Source organism: Phymastichus coffea, unplaced genomic scaffold (genome assembly GCF_024137745.1).
Source record: "Phymastichus coffea isolate CEN01 unplaced genomic scaffold, Cenicafe_Pcof_1.1 PCOF00061, whole genome shotgun sequence".
Lineage (NCBI taxonomy): Eukaryota > Metazoa > Arthropoda > Insecta > Hymenoptera > Eulophidae > Phymastichus > Phymastichus coffea.
The window spans coordinates 1,446,890-1,469,703 of NW_026706872.1; the positions used below are offsets into that span (position 1 = coordinate 1,446,890).

The 22,814-nt window shown below is 28.9% G+C and overlaps 2 protein-coding genes across 7 annotated transcripts in view; both read right to left on the reverse strand.

The window, feature by feature from the left end:
* Window positions 1-512: 512 nt before the first annotated feature.
* On the reverse strand, window positions 513-22,498 carry LOC131666842 (cullin-1-like). Of its 4 annotated transcripts, none has more exons than XM_058939816.1 (14): window positions 21,850-22,498; window positions 6,251-6,460; window positions 6,017-6,179; window positions 5,726-5,944; window positions 5,402-5,656; window positions 5,034-5,327; window positions 4,662-4,925; window positions 4,411-4,590; window positions 3,984-4,133; window positions 3,791-3,909; window positions 2,910-3,030; window positions 2,710-2,810; window positions 2,421-2,640; window positions 513-2,351 (listed from the first exon to the last, which is right to left on the reverse strand). In XM_058939816.1, the coding sequence occupies exons 2-14, from the start codon at window positions 6,403-6,405 to the stop codon at window positions 2,271-2,273; spliced, it is 2,322 nt and encodes a 773-aa protein (XP_058795799.1). In that variant the 5' UTR covers window positions 6,406-6,460; window positions 21,850-22,498; the 3' UTR covers window positions 513-2,270. The 4 variants fall into 4 exon arrangements, with proteins under 4 accessions (XP_058795799.1, XP_058795801.1, XP_058795797.1 ...); XM_058939818.1 differs by lacking the exon at window positions 21,850-22,498 and adding an exon at window positions 6,889-7,026 and having other exon boundaries at window positions 6,257-6,460; XM_058939814.1 differs by lacking the exon at window positions 21,850-22,498 and adding an exon at window positions 6,889-7,026.
* The window catches only part of LOC131666845 (calcium release-activated calcium channel protein 1-like), a 29,606-nt gene continuing 17,290 nt past the window's right edge, over window positions 10,499-22,814 (reverse strand). Inside the window, exons 1-5 of one of the 3 annotated variants that reach the window (XM_058939825.1) lie at window positions 18,893-19,085; window positions 17,150-17,245; window positions 16,071-16,255; window positions 15,501-15,629; window positions 10,499-15,417 (exon numbers count right to left, since the gene is read on the reverse strand). In XM_058939825.1, coding sequence (XP_058795808.1) covers window positions 14,878-15,417; window positions 15,501-15,629; window positions 16,071-16,226 — 825 coding nt within the window. In that variant the 5' untranslated portion in view covers window positions 16,227-16,255; window positions 17,150-17,245; window positions 18,893-19,085 and the 3' untranslated portion in view covers window positions 10,499-14,877. Of the gene's footprint in view, window positions 15,418-15,500; window positions 15,630-16,070; window positions 16,256-17,149; window positions 17,246-18,892; window positions 19,086-22,814 lie in introns of those variants that run through there. The other 2 variants (XM_058939826.1, XM_058939828.1) reach the window with 2 other exon arrangements.

The following is a 22,814-nucleotide window of genomic DNA, read 5'->3' on the forward strand; positions in this document are numbered from 1 at the left end:
ACATAAACGAGCCCGATCGGACGCAGCCAATACGAGAAACGCATGAACACGAAATTATAGAGATGGCGTGCCCATAAAAAATCTCGGCCGGCTCGGACGGACTCAGGCAGGCCCTATGGAGACAGACCCTTACGGACTGAAAGTAGCACTCATAGTCTCATACCAACCTAACTGGGGGGGTCGCGATTCAATCCACGTTGGGTGTACATACATACGTGTATTGAAATTAGTGTGAATAATAACTCTTAGCGCAACAGCTCTTACATTCAGCAAATTTGTGCTAATAAATATCTCGAGCTGTTTGTCATCAATTTTATATTCATTAATTAAGTAAATAAAAAATAAGACGCTTTGATGGCATAAAAAAAAAGAATATCGTCCATATTCACTCAATGGTCTAACCTTAATATAATATAATAAAATAATTTGAATGCTCTTTAATTACATTTATTCTTAGGAAATATAAATTTATTGAAAATCTCTATTATATAGTTTAGTTTCGAATAGATATTATTAACAATAAACTGATAAATTATTTCATAAAATAAAATACTGTAACTATAACTTCGGCTCTTCTAGTCCAGTAATTGATTTAAAAAATGTTTGAATGAAACTTATACATGATAAAATATCCTCAAAATTATCATGTTTGAATCGATAAAATTTGACAGTCATGTTGAAGCTGAATAACCGAGTTCCAGTTTTTTTGTTTATAAAACAAATTATCAGATTTATATAAAAACAGAAGGACAAACGAACTTGACACTGCCCGTTACCTATAGCTTAACTAACACCTAATAAAGATTTACTATGGTATTAAGTTAAAAATAATAACTAAATCTTTAAATATCAACGTAATTAGATTTTTATTTACCAATTAATATCGACGGATATTATAAGCATATCAAAGCATAGAACTATTTTATGTATGCAATGTATTTTATAATAATTTTGATTTAATTGAAGTATGAAATTTAATATTAATACAAATGACAGGTGAGCACGCAAAGCACGCTTGACAACATTAGTATATAGTATACATAGTAGAAAAAGAAAATCTTTGATGTCTGCACTTCAATGGTTTGCACAAGTAAAACATAATTGGTACTTGAAAACATTAATAATGGTAAATATTATTGCTCAGATTATGAGTAATCAACTTTGGAGCATCCTGTTTTGTAGTTTCATACAAAATCAAATAAACTATTTAACGTAACTGAAGATATTAAATATTTTTAGTCAATCAATGTAGAAAAAGCAGTTCGCTGATTCAATATTAATTATGTTACTCCAACTATAGAAAATATTTTTATAAAGTAAAATAAGTCGCTGTTGATTATATATTTATTATAGATAAAGACTGATACCAATAATAGACTGCGAATAAAAAAATGTATTTGCAGTCAATTAATACGTTTTTCAATTTATATAATACTAAACATGATAAAACATGGAATAAATATACAAGTATTCAGAATTGATGATACATAAACATATCACATAGTTTATCAATTTACATAAAATATAAGCAATAAACAGGTAAGACAGTTTCATAAAATATGTTGGAAAATATAAAATAATCTTTCGTAGACCAAGCTGAATAATTGTATGATCAATGAAAAAAAAACCAGATGAAAACTAGAACACTAACGGTTTTGTTTGAAAATTTAATTTTTATCCTTTTCTTAACATTTATATCGTAAATTACATAATTATTATTATCTATGACGAGTTTTGGATTACAAATGTAAGAATAGACGATGACGTTTTCTTTTAATTGAAACTTTATACATTAATTACAGCCTTAAAGTCATGCCGATACCATAATCGCGCAAACTTGATAGTAATATCTAATTTTTTATAACACTTAAAGAGTTATAATAGAACGTTATAATATCTAATAAAGCTAATTCATAATTTAAAATAAAAGCTAATCAACTTCACTAGATCGTTTAAGACTTTATAAAATCGGAGTTTAAATGAAGGAATCATGATTATAGATTTAATTCAGCATTCTGAAAAACAAACAATAAATTATAATAAAATTATTTATAATGTTTCACGACGTGACTAAATAATGAATGAATAAACGAATTATAGTTCAAACTGAAATTCAGTTCTCAATGAAGAATAGCAATAATAATAATAAAATAAAAGAAAATGTCATTTAAATAAAAATGGAAACTCAAAAATGAGTTGATGGTATGTGAATAACTATTGTATAATATTATTTCACGCTCGTATCGTTTGAGTCGTCTCTTCAAGTCAGATCACGCTAGATAGCTATATGTATCTTTTTGGCCATCCGTGCGCTCCAAATATTCTTTTTCAATTAAAATATCTATACATTTCTAAGTAAGAAACAGAAAAATCTGGTTATCTACATATTATAATTTGAAACTAGAAAAAATTAGTTATACCTTTATAACATGCACCCGTGGCTTAAACCTTGAATTGAGTTGATTTAAAACTTCTGCAACTAATTGCTGATGTTTCAAAACTTTCCTCATTTTCATAATCCTGACGATTGCTGCTTGAATTAGCAGTTTTCGATCTTCTTCTATGTGTTTATGTGTCGTTTCTTGCTCTATTTTCAATTCCGTTTTCATTGGTATATTAATGTTTACCCTTAACTTTTTACTGAAAACCAAGTATACAACCATTTATTACATTTCATTTAGATCACATGTACACGTTTTCTATACTTACTTTTTATATCCTGCGAATAGTTCTACTGTCGATGATGGTCTTAAATCAGAATCATCATCATTGGTTATTAGAAGTTTAGCTTTTAATAAAATTTGAATAACCTGCAAAAAAATGAAACAAAACATTTTCAATTTATGTATAGAATTAATGATTATTATTTGTATTTATAAGAATTAAATATAATTATAGAATTGCTTTACCTGTAATAAGAAATCCATTTTTATTTGAGTGGATTCGTGTAATTGTTGAATTGACCAAGTTGTTGAAGTGTTGTATTGCAGCAAAACCGCCATTTGAAAAGTCGAAGCCTGAAGAGTATATCTACATATATTGAAAATGAGTAATAATGTTCGGAAAATAATTAGGGTGAAGCCTTCTAATGATATTCAAAACATACTAAAACATATAGTATATACAGAATAATATAAACTTCACTGATATTTTTCAATTGAAATGCGAATAATCATTATCCAAACATCAAAACACCCATAAAAAGAAAAAAAAACTTAACTAGTTTGATAATGCTTGTCTTCAAGCCTCTTACAAGATATTTTTAAATAACTAAGGTTTTTCCGGGTAGTCGAATCAATTTTTTTCGTTAGGATCCTTTTAAACCAAACTTTATTTATCATTTTTTATAATCTTTATCAAGGCACAAGCGTCAATCGAATGTTACATTCTTATAAAAAAACATTTTTGCACGGAATAACAATTTAAGTATTATTATTCCGTATAAAAAATTTTTTGTCAAGAATGTAACATTCGATTGACGCTTATGTATTGATAAGAGTGATAAAAAAAGTAACCGAAACGTTGGAAAATGTATCAATAAAATTTAGCTTAAAAGAATCTTGACGAAAAAGATTGATTGACTACCCGAAAAAACCAAATTCGTTTTTCGCACATGAACCAATTTCCAATTTCTAAAACGGAATAGGAATTTGCATTAATGATTTGTCGATAATATGTTATATGATTTATCAAGAACACTTCTTTCCGAGCAATAAAATTTTCCCTTCACTAGACATTCCAGTATGCTAAGGACTAATGCTTTCAAATATCAAGCAAAAAATATTTTTACCGATTTTTAAAGCAGTTAGTGAGGAGTTCACCTTTAGACATATTATACAACCAATTCAATTTTCTTCCACTATGTTGTGAACTATAAAACGTAGTAAATCTATGAACAGATCTCTCCAACTGTAAATTCGAAAGGTAACTAGTGAAATTGAATTAAGCACAACGCATGAATCTATTTGATAGAAATAATTTACCTCTGTTGGTAAAGAAAATGTAAATGACTGTTGAAAAGGCCATGAACCCGATGATAAGACTTGTATACTAAAATCTATATCCAATGGTTCTGCTGAATTGGTAAGGTGCCTTCGAAAGTGTTCATTCAAGTCTTTTGAAACTCCTATATCCTGAGAAAGCGATTGTGATGATAAATACAATAATATTATAAACGTCAATAACAATTATTTCGAAATGTTGCAGATTAAACATCGACTTATTCCTCACTCGTGCTAAATTTCACTCGCTAAATCTTGGATTACACACGTAAAACATCGAACGGTGCTATAGTGGTGGTTAAGGGACCGCCTGTGGATGTCTTCCCCCAAGTGAAGCGAAACTATTTCGCGCTAGTATTTATATATTATACCACGTATTGTATACACTATTGTATATGCATGGTTATACCTGAAACATTCTCTGAAGTTTCGATGTATATTCAAATCCACAAGCTTGTTTGAGTTTTGAAATCATAGAGGCTTCAGCATCATCACTAGCAGACATATGTTGCACTAATCTTTTTGCAAGCATTTTACTATAAAACTTTTGATACACATCCTTGTCTTCTATATATTTGAATACCACCATCTAAAATTTTAAATAAATTTCAAGAAGGAAACGTTCTTGAGTCTTGCTGGTCAAAGAATTACAAGACTTACAACTTGATTGAGAGTGTCTTCCAGTTCAGCTTCTTCAGGATTTTTACTACTTTTTTTAAGTAACAAATCGCAATATTTTGCTAATAATTCTGGCGATTTACTACTGCTATTTGCTGCTTTAGTTACAGAATTGGTATTTATAAATCGACCACAAGCCTTATCTAAAGCTGCTACAAAACCGCTATCGTTATTAAATGCAACTAACACTAAAGCATTATATTTTTTGTGAACTTCCAAAATAGTATTCACATAAATTTTTGGATCCTGATACAGAAGGGAAAATTTATAAATATGAAATACTTTAAGTACCTTCTCCAGAACAAATAAAGAGGATGATACAGTATATAAAGCAAAGATAATTTAATGACTTACATTTGTTGCAGAATCTCCACATTTATCAATGGCTGCTAGGCCTTGATTAGCTATATGACTTTCTAAAAGATTCCTTAATTCCCCTAGACCATTTGGTATTCTCGCAACCAATTGATACATTCTTCCTAAATCTAAATTTTTGTCAGAATCTAACAAATTCTGAAACTCTGCATGGAAAATGTCCAAATGCTTTTCTATTAGAACTCTTTCACATGTTTTCGCTAATCTTTCATGTGTTGTTTGGTGTAAATAAACTTGAACGCGTTTTTGTTCTTCTTGCAATCTCTGTTCAACCTTGAACAAAATTATATTTACTATTATTAAAGTTTTAAAATTAACATATTCAACAAATGTTTGTTATCTCTTACTTTCTTCATATATTCTGTAACTGGATTGTGATGAAGAAATTCAGAACTTTCACGTGTATAAAACCTTTCAGTGTCTTCAAGAAACAAGTTTTCAAATGAATCTTTATAAACTGTAAGAGTTTGTCCCTTTGCACCAGGGTCTTCTTCATTCAAGCCCAATTCTACATAACAATTAATTACACCACTAACTAGACGTGTATTTATTGTTTCACCATTTCTTTCTCTCTCAATTAATTTTAAAACAGCATTGGTAACCTACAACAAATCTTAGTGGTAGATAAATAATATTGTTGTGAGAAATCCAATCTGATAAATAATAATTACCTGTCTATTTAAGTGCTTAAATAAATTATCTCTCCATGTAACCAATGCTAGTTGATATATTTCATAAATTCCTTTGCGACCTTCTTCACATTCTCGACGTACCCAATGACGATTTAAATATGCACAGACACCGTTCAAAACTTTGCTACTAAACTGATATTCTTCCCATTGCTTTGTGTAAAATTGAAGCACATCTTCATCCATAAGATCAATGCCTTGCTGTGAAATAATTTAAGTTTGAATTGAATTTACATTTAAAATATTGAAAATTTATTTAGAACATTAATGAACCTTTAGCAGCAAAACAAGGTAATTCCTAAGGAAATCTCGCAATCTTTTGTACAGTTCCAATCCTACAAGCTGTGCACCACCAGTTATTTGACCTTTTTTACTTTTTGATACTTGTCTTGAATTTAGTTGTTGATGTACACTAGTACAATAGTTGTAAACATGCCTAAAGATTGTTAAAAAGTTTATATTAATAAAAGCTTAATAGTTATTTCTATTGTAAAATTGAAAACATACGTATACAATTTGATATATCTTGGTTTAGACATACACTGACGATTATAGACTTGTTCAATTCCTTCCTTTAAATCTCCCCAAATTTGATCAAGATCGATTTGTTTGAGGCCAGGAGGACCTTGATTACTTCCTTGATTATTTCTGTAGCCAGACATTTTGCTTTGGTCTTCAAATTTGTTGCCTTTCTTGCTTGTTAATTTTTGTTGCAAACTGATTCGAAAAAAATGAAAAGTTATAAATAGTAATTTTATAAAATACAAGGCCAAATTTTAAAATAAAAGCAATAGATTGTATATTGTCCACACTTATTGTTAAAATGCTATTGTGTAAATAGGAATGTTGGGTTAAAGATGATCTAACCATGTAGGAAGCAAGTTGCTTGTGCCAGATGATTGTGGCTAAGATGTTAATAAAAGGAATTGGCCAATGACGGGCTCTGCATAAGATTACTTGTATGAAATTCGTAATACCGTTAGAGCAAAATAGTCAGCTGCTAAGCTAAAGTGCAATGATACGAGGTACCAATGCGAGAGGGAGCTTGCGTGGAAAAGCTGAATCAACGTTCATCTCTAAGATAGGTTATTATTCGATTATGTATGAATTCGAGGACGAAGCTGAAGTTAACAAGCTCAACTTACCTGTTCTTTACATTTAGTGAAATACATGCGGATTGGATAGAGGAATGACGACTACGGCGTCAGTCGGTACAAAGGGTAGACACGAAGAGGAGAGTACAGGAGTACTTATTAAAAAGGAGCACAATATCACCGACTGTGCAGCCTGCTACTCTTGAATTAAGATGCTCCGTTATGATTGGATGACTGAAGTCGTAAGATTCTTACGTACAGCCTAGCCTGACTAGGCACTAAGAAATTATTGTAACTTCAATCTATCAGTTTTAAGTGTGTACGCGCGCAAAGAAAATTTAATGTAATCCGTGGTTGTATGTACAGTCAAAGATTTTCTGGTACAGTAACACTAAGTACAGTCTGCACCGCGCGTATGCAGTCCATGTACAAGTGTACAGTGCACACTTGTCCGACCTATACGATAGCCCCCCCCCCCCCCCCGTTCCCTGGAGCCAGATTCTATACAAGTACACTGGCTCGTGCTTTTAGTAATGTCGCTTGACGAGTTAGTGACAAGAATGGTATAACCAAACGTATAGCGTCAACAGCGAGACTAGACCAGATCGAATGTATATAGAGTAGTAAAACGAGATACACATGCGGAGTGGGAGAATCGGTCAATTTATAAAAGATGATTCAATCAAGATATAAAATATGATTGATTTCACGTTTGAAATTTAGGTTAATATAAATAAATTGAATAAAAAAATTATTTCCTTTCAAGGCTTATTCTTTATAAAGTCCAGCATGAAGAAGTGTACAGTTATGTTGCAGTCATCCTAAACTTATCAGTCTAAAGATTTTGTAAAAATTCACATATTCTAATTAGAAGTTTAAAGTAATTAAATAGTACAATGATCATTCAAATAACTGAACTCTTATCATTAAAATGTTATTGATATAAAAAATACATAAATAATGTGAATTGACTTCTGCTCTTTTTATTTCTTTATTATATCCATTGTGACAGAATTTATGTTAGAAGTTGCAATAATTGTTGATTTTGTTGACTTGAGTAAATAATTAAATTTTGAATACTATCGTTTGAATAGTTGAATGATTGAAGTAATAGAATATCTGAATGGTTGAACTGGCCCAACTGGTTGGTACTATAGCTTGATATATTCTGTTCTGCTTCAAATTGCTTCTTTTCTGCTATTTTAATATGTTCTAGGATCTTCATGTCCAGTTGCGTAGCTTTCTTAAATTGATTTTTTTGCTCTCTCCATTCACTGCTACCATGTCTAAAATAATAAGTTTTCATTTTTCAAAAAAAGTAATAATATTAATATTATATTTATAATTTGTCCTAAACAATTGTTTTTCTCCTCTAATTGAATCTATCTGTGAAAACTATCTTAAAGAGAATGGTTGAATATATATCCTGTTAATTGGGGATGTGTTTTTAAAAATGAAAACAAATTGGTCCTATAGACAATAGTATACAGCAATATTGTAGTATATATTTGCATTATACAACTATTATAGAGAGCTCATAAATCTCATAACATACATATTAAATCCAAGACAAAATAATATTAAAAAGAAACATTATAATACATCGACATTGAAGAAACCATGAATCAAAAGTATCTCTGATAATGATGAAATTCAATATCTTAAAATTAATATATTTCTGCATTTACATCACTACAAAAACTTTATTACGAATTATTATTTTTTTATTACTTTTTAATTTTTAATAAAATAATACTTGTTTAATCTATACAGGATAACCTATAAACAATAACAATCCACAAATTAATTAAATTTCAGTGCAGTACACTAAAAAACGAATAATCTTACTTCACATAAGGTTTTCTTTGTCCAGTGTTTCTTTCTTTATTATAATTCAGTTTAAATATTTATTTGATTATATGTACAAACACTTAAACGAACTGACAAAGCGAATAAACTTTGCAACCAGATGCAACTTGAATCGCACTGCGGACAGCCATGTTTGAAAGTAACATTTTTTGAAAACAATTGACAATCACATTGTCAAGTTCATTATTTAAAATGCAATTTATGAAAGCGTTTATTAATTAAAAATAAATTACCGTGCCGAATCAATTGCAAGCTCAAAAATAATATTTTGACTTAAACCCTCAATGCCAAAAATATCGTAGACTCGTCAAAATGATTAGGCTTTGTGTATAGTGATATTTTGCGCCGTATTTACGATTTTATTTATAGCGCTTTGTTATGTGTATTCTTTTTTTCGCGGATGTTTTTAATTCATCCCACATCTGTTGATAAAAATAAAAGTAAATTTTTTTATAACGTATGAACGGGTTTGGGTAATGATTATTCATACTTACTTTTTTCCAATCACCGACGTTGTTTTTGGCAGGTCTCAAACTGTTTAAGTCTTTCACCAAATCAAGCAAAATGTGCTTGTATCGTCGTTTTCCATTGACATTCAGCTTGGTTCTTTGATAAGCGCAAAACAACGATGTTTTTCCATACAGCTTAATATGGCCATCTGTTGATTGTAGTCCGGTCGAACGTTTGAAGAAAATCAACTTTTTATAAAATAAAAATATAAGAATAAAAATACTTGTAGGGTAAATTACCTGTTAATATCTAACTTTTCGTCCATTCTTTTTGTTTTTTTGTATGGTAGAAAATAATACAAAATGATAATGTGCACTATCGCGATAAAGCACAAAAAAAGTAAAAGAACAGGAGATAGAGAGAGACTAAGATCAGAAAACTTCGTAGCATAAAAAAAGGAATGAGAGGAAATGACAGCTTGAAGTTAGTTGGAAACAAATTTAATATGTTCTTATAATGTTAATATATTCATTTCTTAAAAATTAATACAATATTATAAATAATTAATTCTCATAAATAAAAAATTATTTTTCTCTTCATCTGTAAAGGCGCGATATTTCATCGAAATATTTAGAAATTACAATTTACGGATACAAATCCGAATAGTCATCTTCTTCGAAATAATCTTGTTTTTGTTTATCTATTAAATAATTTTCCAAGAATTGGGCGAGTGGTGAATTTCTCAAAAACTTTGCATCTACCATGGTTAGTTCAGCGTAGACATTTACGGGACTCATCGAATCCATTCGATTTAAACGACGTAAACTTCGTCGACTTATATAGGTGGAGTTCATTATGATGTGTATTTGTACAGGGGGCCTATTCTGAAAAAAAATTTTGTGGTAAATCAGTTTGTCACTTCAGTTTACTACAGAATTAATCACTTTAGATGTGATAAATGCTTATGACATGTGCTAAAATTTTTTTTCAGAATAGGCCCCCAGGTTGAATTCATTTTGATAAAATAACCTACAATGAAAGAATTCTTTTTTTTGGTGCTAGCAGAATGCCGCAGTATTTAGTTTTGTCCCTCATTGCTATATTTCGACATATTTTGACCTAGATAAGATGGGGTAAGAGCGAAATTCTAGCGCACTTGCAAGTACTTATAGCATATGCGTTAAATGTAAATTTGACAGATGACAATTAAGTTATATATATATATATATATATATATATATATATATATATATATATATATATATATAGAGAGAGAGAGAGAGAGAGAGAGAGAGAGAGAGAGAGAGAGAGAGAGAGAGAGAGAGAGAGAGAGAGAGAGAGAGAGAGTATCGTTGAAACCACGGTTCAAAACAATGTCATTTTTTGAATTAGTTTTCACAATATTTCGCAATACACTTGAGAAGCTCCACCTGATGATCTATTTGTTGATTTTTTTTGATGCTCAAATTCTTTATTAACACTTGTTTTGGCACTGTCAGTATTAATTATATCAGTATTAATGCGTTATCTGGTTCGTTTTCAGCATGGGGCAATGAAAATAAAACAGTTATATATTCCTTACAAAATCTACAAAATAAATTCTTAAGAATTATTAGTAAACAATACTTTTATTATACAAAATTATTATTTAAGATTTGATCAAATTTTCGTATACGAATCGATTATCATTGTTTTTTTATCGTTTTTTTCGTTTATTTATAATTAAAGAATAATTTCATAACCACTAACAGCAAAATAAAATGTAAGAACTTTCCAATACCTAAATTCAAAAAGACTTTAATTCGATATAAGTATTCGATATAGTGATGATAAATTATTATATGTTGCCGAAAGAATTAAAAGTGTTAAAAATCGCAAAAAGAACATTAGAAAAAATAAGAAAATGTATTCGTAATAATGCATAAAATAATTAATTTACATACAAATCAATGAAGGGAGTAATGTTAATTACTAATTTATATATATTATTGTAGAAAACAGTTAATAATATTTAGATATATTTTATAGTTTAAGTAGATATAAGTGCTTTTATAATTTGTTTTTCCAACCCTCTGAGCGAGAATGTCAACTTTTTAAAATTTATTTCTTAATAAATAAATTAAAAAAAAAAAATAAAAAATTGTTATTACTATTTTAAGGTGGTAATATTCTGTGTAGTTATTAAATATAACTCATCGAAACGATTTATTTATTGGATAACTATGTTGATATGAATAATTTTATGCATCAGTAAAAAACATTATTAAAAATGAATACTACTATTAAGTTATGGTAATTCCATGTTTATTAAGAAATAGAGCTATAATGGCACCTTTCGAAAATATGTTCGGTTTGATGGTTGGATATTCGCCTGATGGCGTTATATTTTACGGCAATACTGTACTAAATAAGCTTCTAGAAATTGTATATCTAGTAAATGAAAAAGCAGCAACTGAAAATGAACTTACATCTCAAATAAAATGGTTAATTAAGCTAAATATTGGTAATTTACATTGCGTAAAAAATATCAATGCTATAGTCAAGTTCAGTTTGGAATGGTAACGTTAAATGTTATTTCAATTGATTTGGTTTCGTATGTATCAAGTGATGATCCTTTTCATATTATTTAACGTAAAATTGATTTAAATTTCATTGTACATAAATTTATTATCTTTGAAAATGGGTATTTCTAAATTAACCGAAAGACAGACCATAATAAATATTTTGTCTATTACCTACAGAATAAGCCTCTGAGCATTTTTCCACACAAAACGTTAAAATCTTTAATCAATCAACAAAATGCACAGGAATGCAGGCGATTTCTATATATTATAATTTCTGCTTACCTTTTAAAAATGAAGGTCTAATCAGAATTACATTATTCGATTCGCTTAAATCATCGACTAAAAATTTGCGATTAAATATCAAAACATCAATCTTTTCAAATAATTCATTAAATTACTTTCCCTAACAACAGAAGAATCAGATACTCCACTACCTTCTAACTGCTTTACTAACAAATCTGAGAACTCAGCTGGAGTAGCCGTTTTCTTAACTTTCACTGTAGTTATTGATTTATAGTGTGAATATGTAATTATTTGGCTGCAAAATTTTTTAGAGATTTGGAGTTTGGATACCAATTTGCGGACAACAATAATAATTTTTTAAAGTTATAAAACAGTGGCAAGTTTTGTAAAACTTTATTTTTTAAAGGCAAAAAAGTAGCAAATTTTAGTATCGAATTTATTCACAAGATTGCTTGACGTACATTTTTTGAACATCACATTTAAAAAGGCATAACTAATATTTTGGTTCAATTTTACCATAATTAAAATTTTGTTAAAAGTTTATTAATTTTTTAATTTAGATCAACTAAATCTAGCAATCTAACTAATTCATTAAACGATTGTACATCAGGTATACCAGTCAATGTGCTCAAATTAGAAGCATTTTTAATTAAATGCCCGAAAACGAGTGAAGAGTTAGCTTGATTTTTTACAGCTTTTAGCTTCTTATTTTTTGGTACAAACTTAACCTTATTTATCATGTGTATTATAATTGTATTACTAATTGAATTATTTTCTAAAAAGGCTAAAGATTGTCTCAGTTTGCATGCCTACATTTACCATATTACTTTGAATAATGTCAGAACTTTTTCGAATGCCTATAAGGATGGCATTAGTGCCATAAATTAATATATGTTAAATAATCATATCCAAATTTACTGAAGTTATTTATTGGTCAAAATGACCCCACGGTTCTCGTTCTTCAATTTATCTTACACACGATCTAACAACATTTAAAAATAATATTCGTCATAAAAAATTTAGAAAATATGTATCATTCATAGGTTCTTTAAGAACCTGGCCAAGATATGGAAGGAGAATAAACTAAATATTGTGTATGGACAGCTGATTTTCTCTTCTAGTACGAAATACAAAAGATCTCTATTTTCCAGAAACCTTTCAATTAAATAACATATTACTGAAATATACATTTTTTTGATTAATATTTACTGCTACAACTATTATTTCTTTGATTAATATTTGCTGCTATAACTATTATCAGATCGATAATTTTTTTAGATCATGTATACAGATCTAAATAAGAAATTTGAACCCGACGTATTTTAAAAAGTTAAATTGTTGAAAAACACATACTGTAAAACATGAGTAAATATATACACGCATTTTAATTGAAAAAGCATGATACGGAAAATAAAGAAAAAGAAAGAGAACGGGTATGGAAAGAAAGAATTAGAGCGAGTAAGAGTAAGATTAAAGAGAAGGAAAGATTATGCTTTCGTTAAATTAGTGGAAAATATACTTTCTTCGTTTAGTCAAGTAAGGAAAAACTACCGCCACTTTTTCAAGTCATTTTTAAATCCTTAAAAAACCTCTATTTGATGGATACTAGCATGCTTCTCGCTTCTTTAACTGACAAAGACATCTATGAATAAAAAAACTTGTTTTTACAGATTGCACTTTTTAAATTCTCACGAAAACAACACTTCCACATTGCAGAGTCAAAAATAATAAAGAATTTTAAGGAGTTTTTTTTGCACATGAAAAGTAAAAGGTATAAGTATTTGAAAGTGGCTTCTTCTTGCTCGATTGAATGGATGTTATTCTTTATTCAGCCGCGGAAAAGTAATATCGCTGTATTGAACAAGTGAAAATAATTTTGTGTACGAAAAAGATGCGGATAGTATTGTAAAAAATGAATAGATTAAGTGTAAAGCTGACTTCTTCAGTTGCAAATTAAAAATAGAAAAGAATAAACATACATAGTTTTCTTTTGCAATAGCTAATCGTTATAATTTTATCTTTATTAATTGATAAAGCAACGTTTATCAACAACTATCGTCACTTATGTTTTGATTAAATATCTTTTAATTTATATCTATATTACAGATCTACACGCTGAAAATGTTTAGTTTGTACATAAAATCGGAGAATCTATACAGAAAATCAATAGAAAATGTAATTTGCTGATTATAAATTGGATCGCTAAAATTAAATATAAACATGAGTAAATTCACAAAAAAGTATTAAGATAATTTTGCAAAGTTTTTTTGAATTTTCATATTGAGTGAGCGCTTCCAAGTATCATAACAAATGAAAATGAAATATTTTTATGCACATTTTCGTACATGTTTCAACGATACCTATTTATCATTCTTAGAAGTGTTAAGGGGGATCCAGCGCGAAAAGTTCAGAGATTATCTATGGCTATTTTTATAGATTACAATTTTTTAGGTTTCATTTATATTGTAAAATAATGAAATCGTATAAACGAGAGCGTGCGCTTAATACGAAGATTCAAAAATAGGCGAAAAAAGATGTACATGAAAAATTTGTTTAAATGAAGAAATGGATATTATTTTCTCGATAAAAATTATTGTTTCGATGCGATGTACATTTCGAGAAACACTTTATAATTCACTTTAAATTTGGAAGGATTGGAAAACTTGGTTATAATATATCTAATTTAAAAAATTTTAATATATGAGTAAAGTTTTTGAATATGTAATTTTGTGAAATTAATATGTAAAGCCATATTTATCATCATATACGCTTAAAAAGATTATTGGACCGGCTATTTTCAAACGGACCATCCATGAATTGTAGATATTTTTTAGTAACGCAACATGAAATCTGTAAATCACAAAAGACTATTGATTGAACTGATTACAGAATATAAAAAATGAAGACGAAATCTTCAAACAATTTGAACAATTTGAAGAGTATTCTGAGCAAGTGTACTCATGCCATTTCTGCTAGGATCTACATCGGATGATTCAATTTGTTCTTTGAGAAGCTCAAGCTCGCGTATACCAGAAACAGTAACCTCGTATTTATGGGTGACAAGGCTACGATAAAAATGAATAGCAAATGCAAGAAAAATAATAAGGACAGGGATCAAAACGATACAACCTGACCAGGCAGCTACTTTGGAGAAATCATAAAACTTGACCCAGCAAAGAATAGCGATTTCAATTAGAAAAAGTAGCAAACCAAGTAACGTAGAGAAGGCCCAAGCAACTTCAATATACCAATGAAGTCGCTCGTGCGGCGACTCATGAACAAGACTGATGCTGTGTAAATTGCAAACCGCTTCGATGTTAGGTAGTATACATGTGGAAATCATCAAAGCCAGCATGTGTACCGATACCAATAGGGTAGTGCAAACCGCAAATGTTACAAGCATAGCTGTAGGTATTTGAGTTCCCTGATTAATTTGTACTTCAACCATTGCCACCTAAAAACAGTAATTTTATTGTTGTCGATTCCTTCTAAATATTCCGATAGAAAATATATAAATCAATAAATCTATACAATTACCATAGCAAATCCAGAAAGAAGAGCTGACGTTTTACTTGATGCCTTAAGCTTAGCTCTGCTGAGTTGGAGCTTTCTCCAGGCAAGATAGCCTGGCGTATGTAAACCATCACCGGATTGTGACATCTTTGACTGTAGTTTTGGAAAACATTATTGGGATATTCATTAGTTGGCCCAATTTGCGACAATATTACTATTGAATAATGAAGTAAATTTTGATATACAATAAGAGTATAGTATTTCAATATTTTACTGATAACATCTAGCCCGAAATATTTTACTTCCATGTCACCCTTTACACTTGATTAAAAAAAAGTATACCTAAAATGCGCCTATTTAGAAAACTGTGTTCTTATGCATCTAACTTACGTTCAATACGTAAAAATTTATTTAAGAATATCTCTTAAGAAATTAATTATTGCACTAATGCAACGTTAGTACTAATGGAATATTATCAAACACTAATAGAGGAAAATTTGTAATATTCATAAATGTATCATATTAATTTTCATCATATTAATAACAAAATATTGCTGATATATAGGATATGAAGATATGCAATGAAATTCTTACTTGACAAGAGTGAATCCGCTTGTGGAAGCAATGCTCGTTAGATCCTCGTAAATGCACATGTGAATGAGAACTAATAGTTGTATGCAAGGCAATTGGTGTACCAGCTTGTGAGCAGAATATTGAATTGCGACCAGTACTTGTTGACCATATAGACATTAGGTCTACTCTTTTGCTAGTCTGCTTTTCTGCATTGTAAAAACATTTCTTTTATTATTATAAAAGGTATATATATATATATATATATATATATATATATATATATATATATATATATATATACATATATATATAGTTTTGTGAATATTACTGCTGGAAAACGTAATTAAAGAGTACTGCTGAAACTATAATTTGGCTTTAAAAAGAATAGAAGGAATTGACATTTATTTCATAACATATTTCAATATGCTGAATTTAACTGTAAAATTTAATACGCTGAAAAATATGTTTCTCTACATGACAATTATTTTAAGCAGAAATTAACAATTTTTATGTTGGAAGTTCGATGTTTTGATAGTACAGTTGAACAAGAAATAAAAGAACAAATTTTTTAATAATAAACATTTTTTATTATTAAATGTTTTTATTTCTAACATCGATAAAAAAAAATATAAATTACATCTTTTTTTAAACATCTCTAATCGTCGAATTTTGGTAACATGCTCTGTGTGATAATAAACATCTTCGTGCATAGATTAATTTTTAAAAGATGATTCTACAATCATGCAAAATTAAAAAAATCTACTAGTTCATATTACCTAATTAGTTTAACTAATGTAAAGATATAAGAACATTTGTCTTCAATTTTAACCTTTAGAGGACCGGAAAACGCCTGAAGGCGTAAAAAATCAAATTATTTATTTATATTTTACAAATAGTAACTAATCAATTATTTATTGTAAATCTAATAAGTACTTAATTATTTATGATAAATGTGATAAGTATAGAATCGCTCGTAAAAAAATAATGATACCAAATGAATTTATTTGACCAGATGAAACCTAAATAAAGCTAAAAATGAAAAAAAAACAGTGCAATTGAATGTTATTTAGGAATTTTGAAAATTTAACATTTGGACTTACCGTATCGGACCGGGATAAGCCTCTAGGCGTAAGGGTTCTAACCATCCAAAATCCATACTTAGTTTGGCCCTAACTTACGGACCTTACACCATATTTCTATAGAAAAATACGATTTACAAATTTTTAACAATCCTAGCCCTCTAAAGGTTAAGCGTGCTTAATATTTTAACATCAGGACTCCAAGATAAAAAGATGCTACTCATTCGATATTTTTCAAAAAATTTAGTTTTTTCCTTAAAAATTTTTTACGAATGCTTTGCGTACTTCGAAGCAATTTAATTTTATTAGCATATAAAAGCTTTTAATTTTTGTATAATTTTAAAGTATCAAAAAATTATTCAGTCCTCCTAAGATATTCTTAGGTTTTGGTTGAAATTTCACCAGTGTTCCTTTCTTTTTTTGGTTTTTACCATAAAAACATATTTCTGAATATTATACTTTTTTAGAATGTTTCAAAAACATTGTAAAAAGTACCTAATAAGATTAATTAGTTTCAATTAGATTTTTCATTATGGTAACACAGTTAAATCCTATTCTAACAACTAAGATGTTATGAACAATTTTTATTGTAAAACAATGCTATCTACCGAAAATTTTGCTATTTATTAGCTAAAATACTATTTACCGATCTAAAATTTTTCATATGGAAAAAGTAACAAAAAAAGTATAAATTCTTATTGAACTAAAAAAATATTCAATTCGTAGGTAAATAGGAAAATTTGTCATTTTCTGGGTATTCAGAAGAATAGGCGATGCCGAACGATGCCATTTTTAAATATGTTATTAATTTATTATGAATTACCATTTGAAATAGCATGACATTATTTAAAAATATTATGCTTTGTCTTATTAGTTCTTCAATGTAAAATATAAATATTAAGCCAATTGTCAATATTTTTATTTTCTCCAAAAAGTAACGACGCACATAGCATTATATATCTTTATTAAGTTTTATAATTGATTTTATCAAAATTATTGTTTATAACAATAATAATTTGAATATAACCGATAAATTATGAATAGATTATAATGATTGTCTGCATTTATTAATAAATTTATGAAAACTAGAATATAAGTTAATTATTTATATCTTTTATTTTAAAATGAGTACTCGACTTGCAAAACGTGGCATACGCAGTATTTTCAAAACTTACTTTCTATTGTGGTGTAAGTTTTCAAATTATTCCAATGTGAATATTTCTAAATGATATAATATGACCAAAAAATGCTTGTGTATTTTTAATGTTATTCAGCAAATATAAAAATTGTTATTGTATGATTGTTCGTTCTTATTAATAAAAATAATTGAACAAAGATTTTTTTTTATAAAATGTTTTTTGTTTCCTAGCCATTTATTTACGATTGAGAAACTTAATAAATAATATTTACGCCTGTTGATAATTATGATATATAGAACTACTAAAATTTTAGATATTTGAATTTTCTATATTGACTGACCGTAATGTAAATCAATACGATGACAAATGTATTATATTCTACAAGAATATTTTCTTCACTTAACAGTAGTAAATGAAATCAACATATATCTGCATAAAAACATTATGTAGTTGTAATATATCAGTATCATGTGCATTTACTGCATAGCAGCAAAATTGTTATAAAAAAATATTGTTATAAAAAAATAATTCATTTCAAGACGCGGAAGAAATTAAAAATTAAATAAAGTGAAAAAGTTTCTTTGAGAATTAATCACAAAAATATAACTGTTGGAGGTTAACTTACCATTTCTAACGTCGTATTAGCCAATAAAAGAATTGTATTACGTTTATTAAGTTTTCTAACGCTCATAGTACATAATATTTATTTAGTCATATTGATCACCCTACACAACAAAATAAGATGAGATTTGTTATTTTTAATCAAAGTGAAAAGAAATGTCTCATTGTATGAGAGTAAACTGTTAGTCCAAGTTAGGGCTTCCGAAAACTCACATCAGATGTACTACTGTCATATTGCAGACCAACTCAAAGAACAGGACTATAATCTGTATAATACATATAGTTCGTGTTCTATTTCAGTTTCAGTCATGGAGACTATGTACACCCAACGTGGATTGAATCGCGACCCCCCTAGTTAGGTTGATATGAGACTATGAGTGCTACTTTCAGTCCGTAACGGTGGTTTTCAGATCGGCCATAGTATAACGCTCGTTCTTAAATTATATAATTAAAACCTAAAATCAAATAATCATGCATCTAAATTCATTGTTCGGCAAACAATTAATTTTAAACCTAAAAACAAATTAGTAACGTTTTAGCTTTTTATCGTATCTTAAAACGAATTTTCATTTTTGAATTTTCCCGCGGTTTCTTCGTTCAATGCAACGACGGAATTCTCATACCAACCTAACTGGGGGGGGTCGCGATTCAATCCACGTTGGGTGTACATATATAGTCTCCATGGTTTCAGTTTACTTATAGATGGGTTGGCGATGGGTCTCTGACTGAAACTTCGATGTGCCATTTAATCAAAATTTCAAACATAGCATCTATATTAACCGCTGAAACCTTTCCATTAAATTAAACTGTTGAAAATATTATTACTAATGAGAATAATTACTTCAAACTTTTTACTGACTCAGAAAATGTTTTAAAAGTGTTAATTAATGCTTATGGTAACGGTCTTGTTTCCCCATTTATTATTCAGTTTAGATCTAAGCTTCTTAAATGCAGAAAGTTAGAGAAAAAACGTAAAGTTAATCTGAATCGTTTTTCATAAAGGCATAAACGGAAATGAAAATACGAACCAAAAGTGCTAGACAAGCAGTCAATAATGGTTTTTAGTTAAATATAAAATTGTCACACTCCAATCTATATAGTAGATTTAAATATGAATGAAGCTTAGAATCTATTAATAATATATTCATGCTTAGCGAAACTAAAGGTGTATTCTATTCAAAATATTTCTACAGAGAAAACAATAAACATTGTTTCTCCAGATTCTCCAAGTTTTCAGATTTATCGAGAAAAGCGACTGCAATTAATAGGATACAAAACGGTCATACGTCTCTGAATTACTATTTGCATTGATTTAATATCGCCAATAGCGACATTTCTAAATACGGTAAAGAACAAGACATCATTGAACATATTTTTCGGCAATGCAACTTATTCTCTGAACAAAAAATTAAGATGAACAGAAATTTACGTAAATATATTAGGGATGGACCTTGCTTAGTTATGTGTTTTTTCTTTCATATATGGATAAAAGCATCATTCGTTATCTTCTAAAGTTTATTACAAAATCAATATCTAACTTAGTAAAACAAATTATTAATTAACGCGTTTATATAATTGTACAGTCATGTTCCTCTATTTAACAAGATTGCATCTATCCGTATTGTAATACTTTAACTAGATTTAAGTTTTTAATTTACTATTAATAAAACTTAGATTTGATAATGTTCAATCTTAAATGTATACGATTTAAATATAGACTAAATTTATTTATTCACGTACACGTTACGCGCCCGTTAGTTAAGTTTCATTTTCTATCTATTAACATTTTTTACGAAATCGTTAAAACGACATAAAATTGTATTCATATGATATTAAAGTTTTAACTACAATTAAAAATGTGTGAATCTCTAAACTATATCGAGTAAATGTATAGCTATGTATTGTAGTAGATAATCGAATCAATTGTATAAAAATTTTTACTTCATTAACTAAAATATAGTATTAAAATATTCTATTAACACAAATAAGTATAATAATTTATAAGCATTAAAAAGATCATGTCTCTCACATTCTCTCAGCGGCCTAATCCTAAAATAATACGGTAAACTAATCTTAATGTACTCTAATTACATTTATTTATAGGCCATATAAATTAATTGTATATCGTGGTTGTAAAGTTAAGCTCCTAATAAATATCATCAACAATGAAAAAACTTGTGAATCGATATTTCATATGAAATTCTGTGAATTTTTTCTTGTGCATTCAGTGACTTTATTAATTAATTTTTTTTTAATTTGGAATTTAATTTATAAATACAAACAAAGTTTCCAAATATTCACGAATAAACCGTTAAAAAAAAACAAATGACAAACAGTTGAAATAACATATCTGTTGATGTATGAAGATATCTTACAAAAAGCTCACAATCTTAGAGCAATATCTTATAATATTAGAAAATAAAGAAAATTAAATTGATAAGCACAGCTAACGGTTTTATTTATTTGAAAAAGGAAAACTAATTAGATGCGCTAACTATTACCTATGTAGTTAAACACCTAAAAAACTGTTGTTATGAAATTATTGCAAAATCGACGAATATCAATGTAATTGGATGTTTATTTATCCATTAATATCGAGCTATGAAGAGCGTTTCAAAGTATAGAATTGTTTGTACGTCTGTAATGTATTTTAGAATATTTTTATTTCACCTATAATAAATTGGATTTGTTTCAAGCATGAAACTGAATATTACTGAATACAAATATTCCACGCACGAAGCGTTTTCGACGACACAAATATAGAAAATCATGCATCAGAAAGTAGATAGTTTGCTTAACGTTAAAGTCAACTAATTATAGTATATTGTTTTTTTATGGTATAAATTTTGTGTTATAAATATTGCTGTAGACAAATTAATTGGAATGATTACGAAATATTGTGAAGCTCAGGTTCCGGTCAATATATGGAATTTTATAGACTCGTATTTACAATTTTATTACCTGACTTGCGTTGATCTAAAATTCGATGTTAATGATAGACTCAGATGGAGCTGGCACAGCGAGCGCCTGCAGTTGCCGCTGCCGGTTATTCGGTGAAATTCTGGAGCTGGCTGAATACTTGAATTGACATCGTCAGCTCACGTTTCGGACACACAGTTTTCACAAGATACACAACTCCAAGCCTGCATCGGGGCACAGCTCTTTTCGGCTGTTATTTTCCACAATTCGTCAGCGAGTATAAGGTCGGAAAGCGTTTGCAAGAAACATACTCTTCCGTGAATGCGAATACGCGTCCTTGGGGGACGTAGCTGGATCACCGGTGGCCTCACAGAGTCCAATCCTCCAGTAGACGGGGCGTGCGTCGATGATAATGCGCAGCCTCTGACCACGCGGAGAAAAAGTTTCGTAACTGAAAGCGGACACGCGTGGTTCGGGCAACGGCCATCTTTCCCTCATAGTTCCACGTAACAGTTTCTTTTCCTGCTACATAATCATTCTACTGTTAAGATAATACTTTCTCGCCTCTTTGCTTACCGAAACAAACTCTGTTCAAAATTTTAACGATCGTAAACACGCGCGCGCGCGCGGGTACACATACACACCTACACACACACATACACACATATGTTACTCAAATAGAATACCTATCATGTTTGCTGCGTATTGCATATTCCTTTTAGCTTTATACTTTTTAGAATTTTATACATAAATAAATACATTCAATGCATTTTTATATAATTTTTATGACCTATTTATAATAAATATAATAAAAGTAAATTTAAAAACTGGATGAACAGAGTTCCTTCCATACAGATACAAATAGTAAAAAATGAATTTCATTTCTTTTCATAAAAAATGAATAAACGGTTAATTAGTACAAAATATTCTACGCGATATAACCGTACATTTTTTGAGCATTTTTTAATAATGATCAGAATCTTCAACATATTCGAAACAACATATAT

Excerpts from the sequence above, each read along its gene's own strand:
- LOC131666842 (XM_058939816.1), bottom strand. The coding sequence starts at position 6,405 with ATGTCTGGCTACAGAAATAATCAAGGAAGTAATCAAGGTCCTCCTGGC. Across the intron at positions 5,657-5,725 it reads TTAAGCACTTAAATAGACAG|GTTACCAATGCTGTTTTAAA; the intron begins GTAATTATTATT and ends GATTTGTTGTAG. Across the intron at positions 3,031-3,790 it reads ACTAACTGCTTTAAAAATCG|ATATACTCTTCAGGCTTCGA; the intron begins GTAAAAATATTT and ends CAATATATGTAG.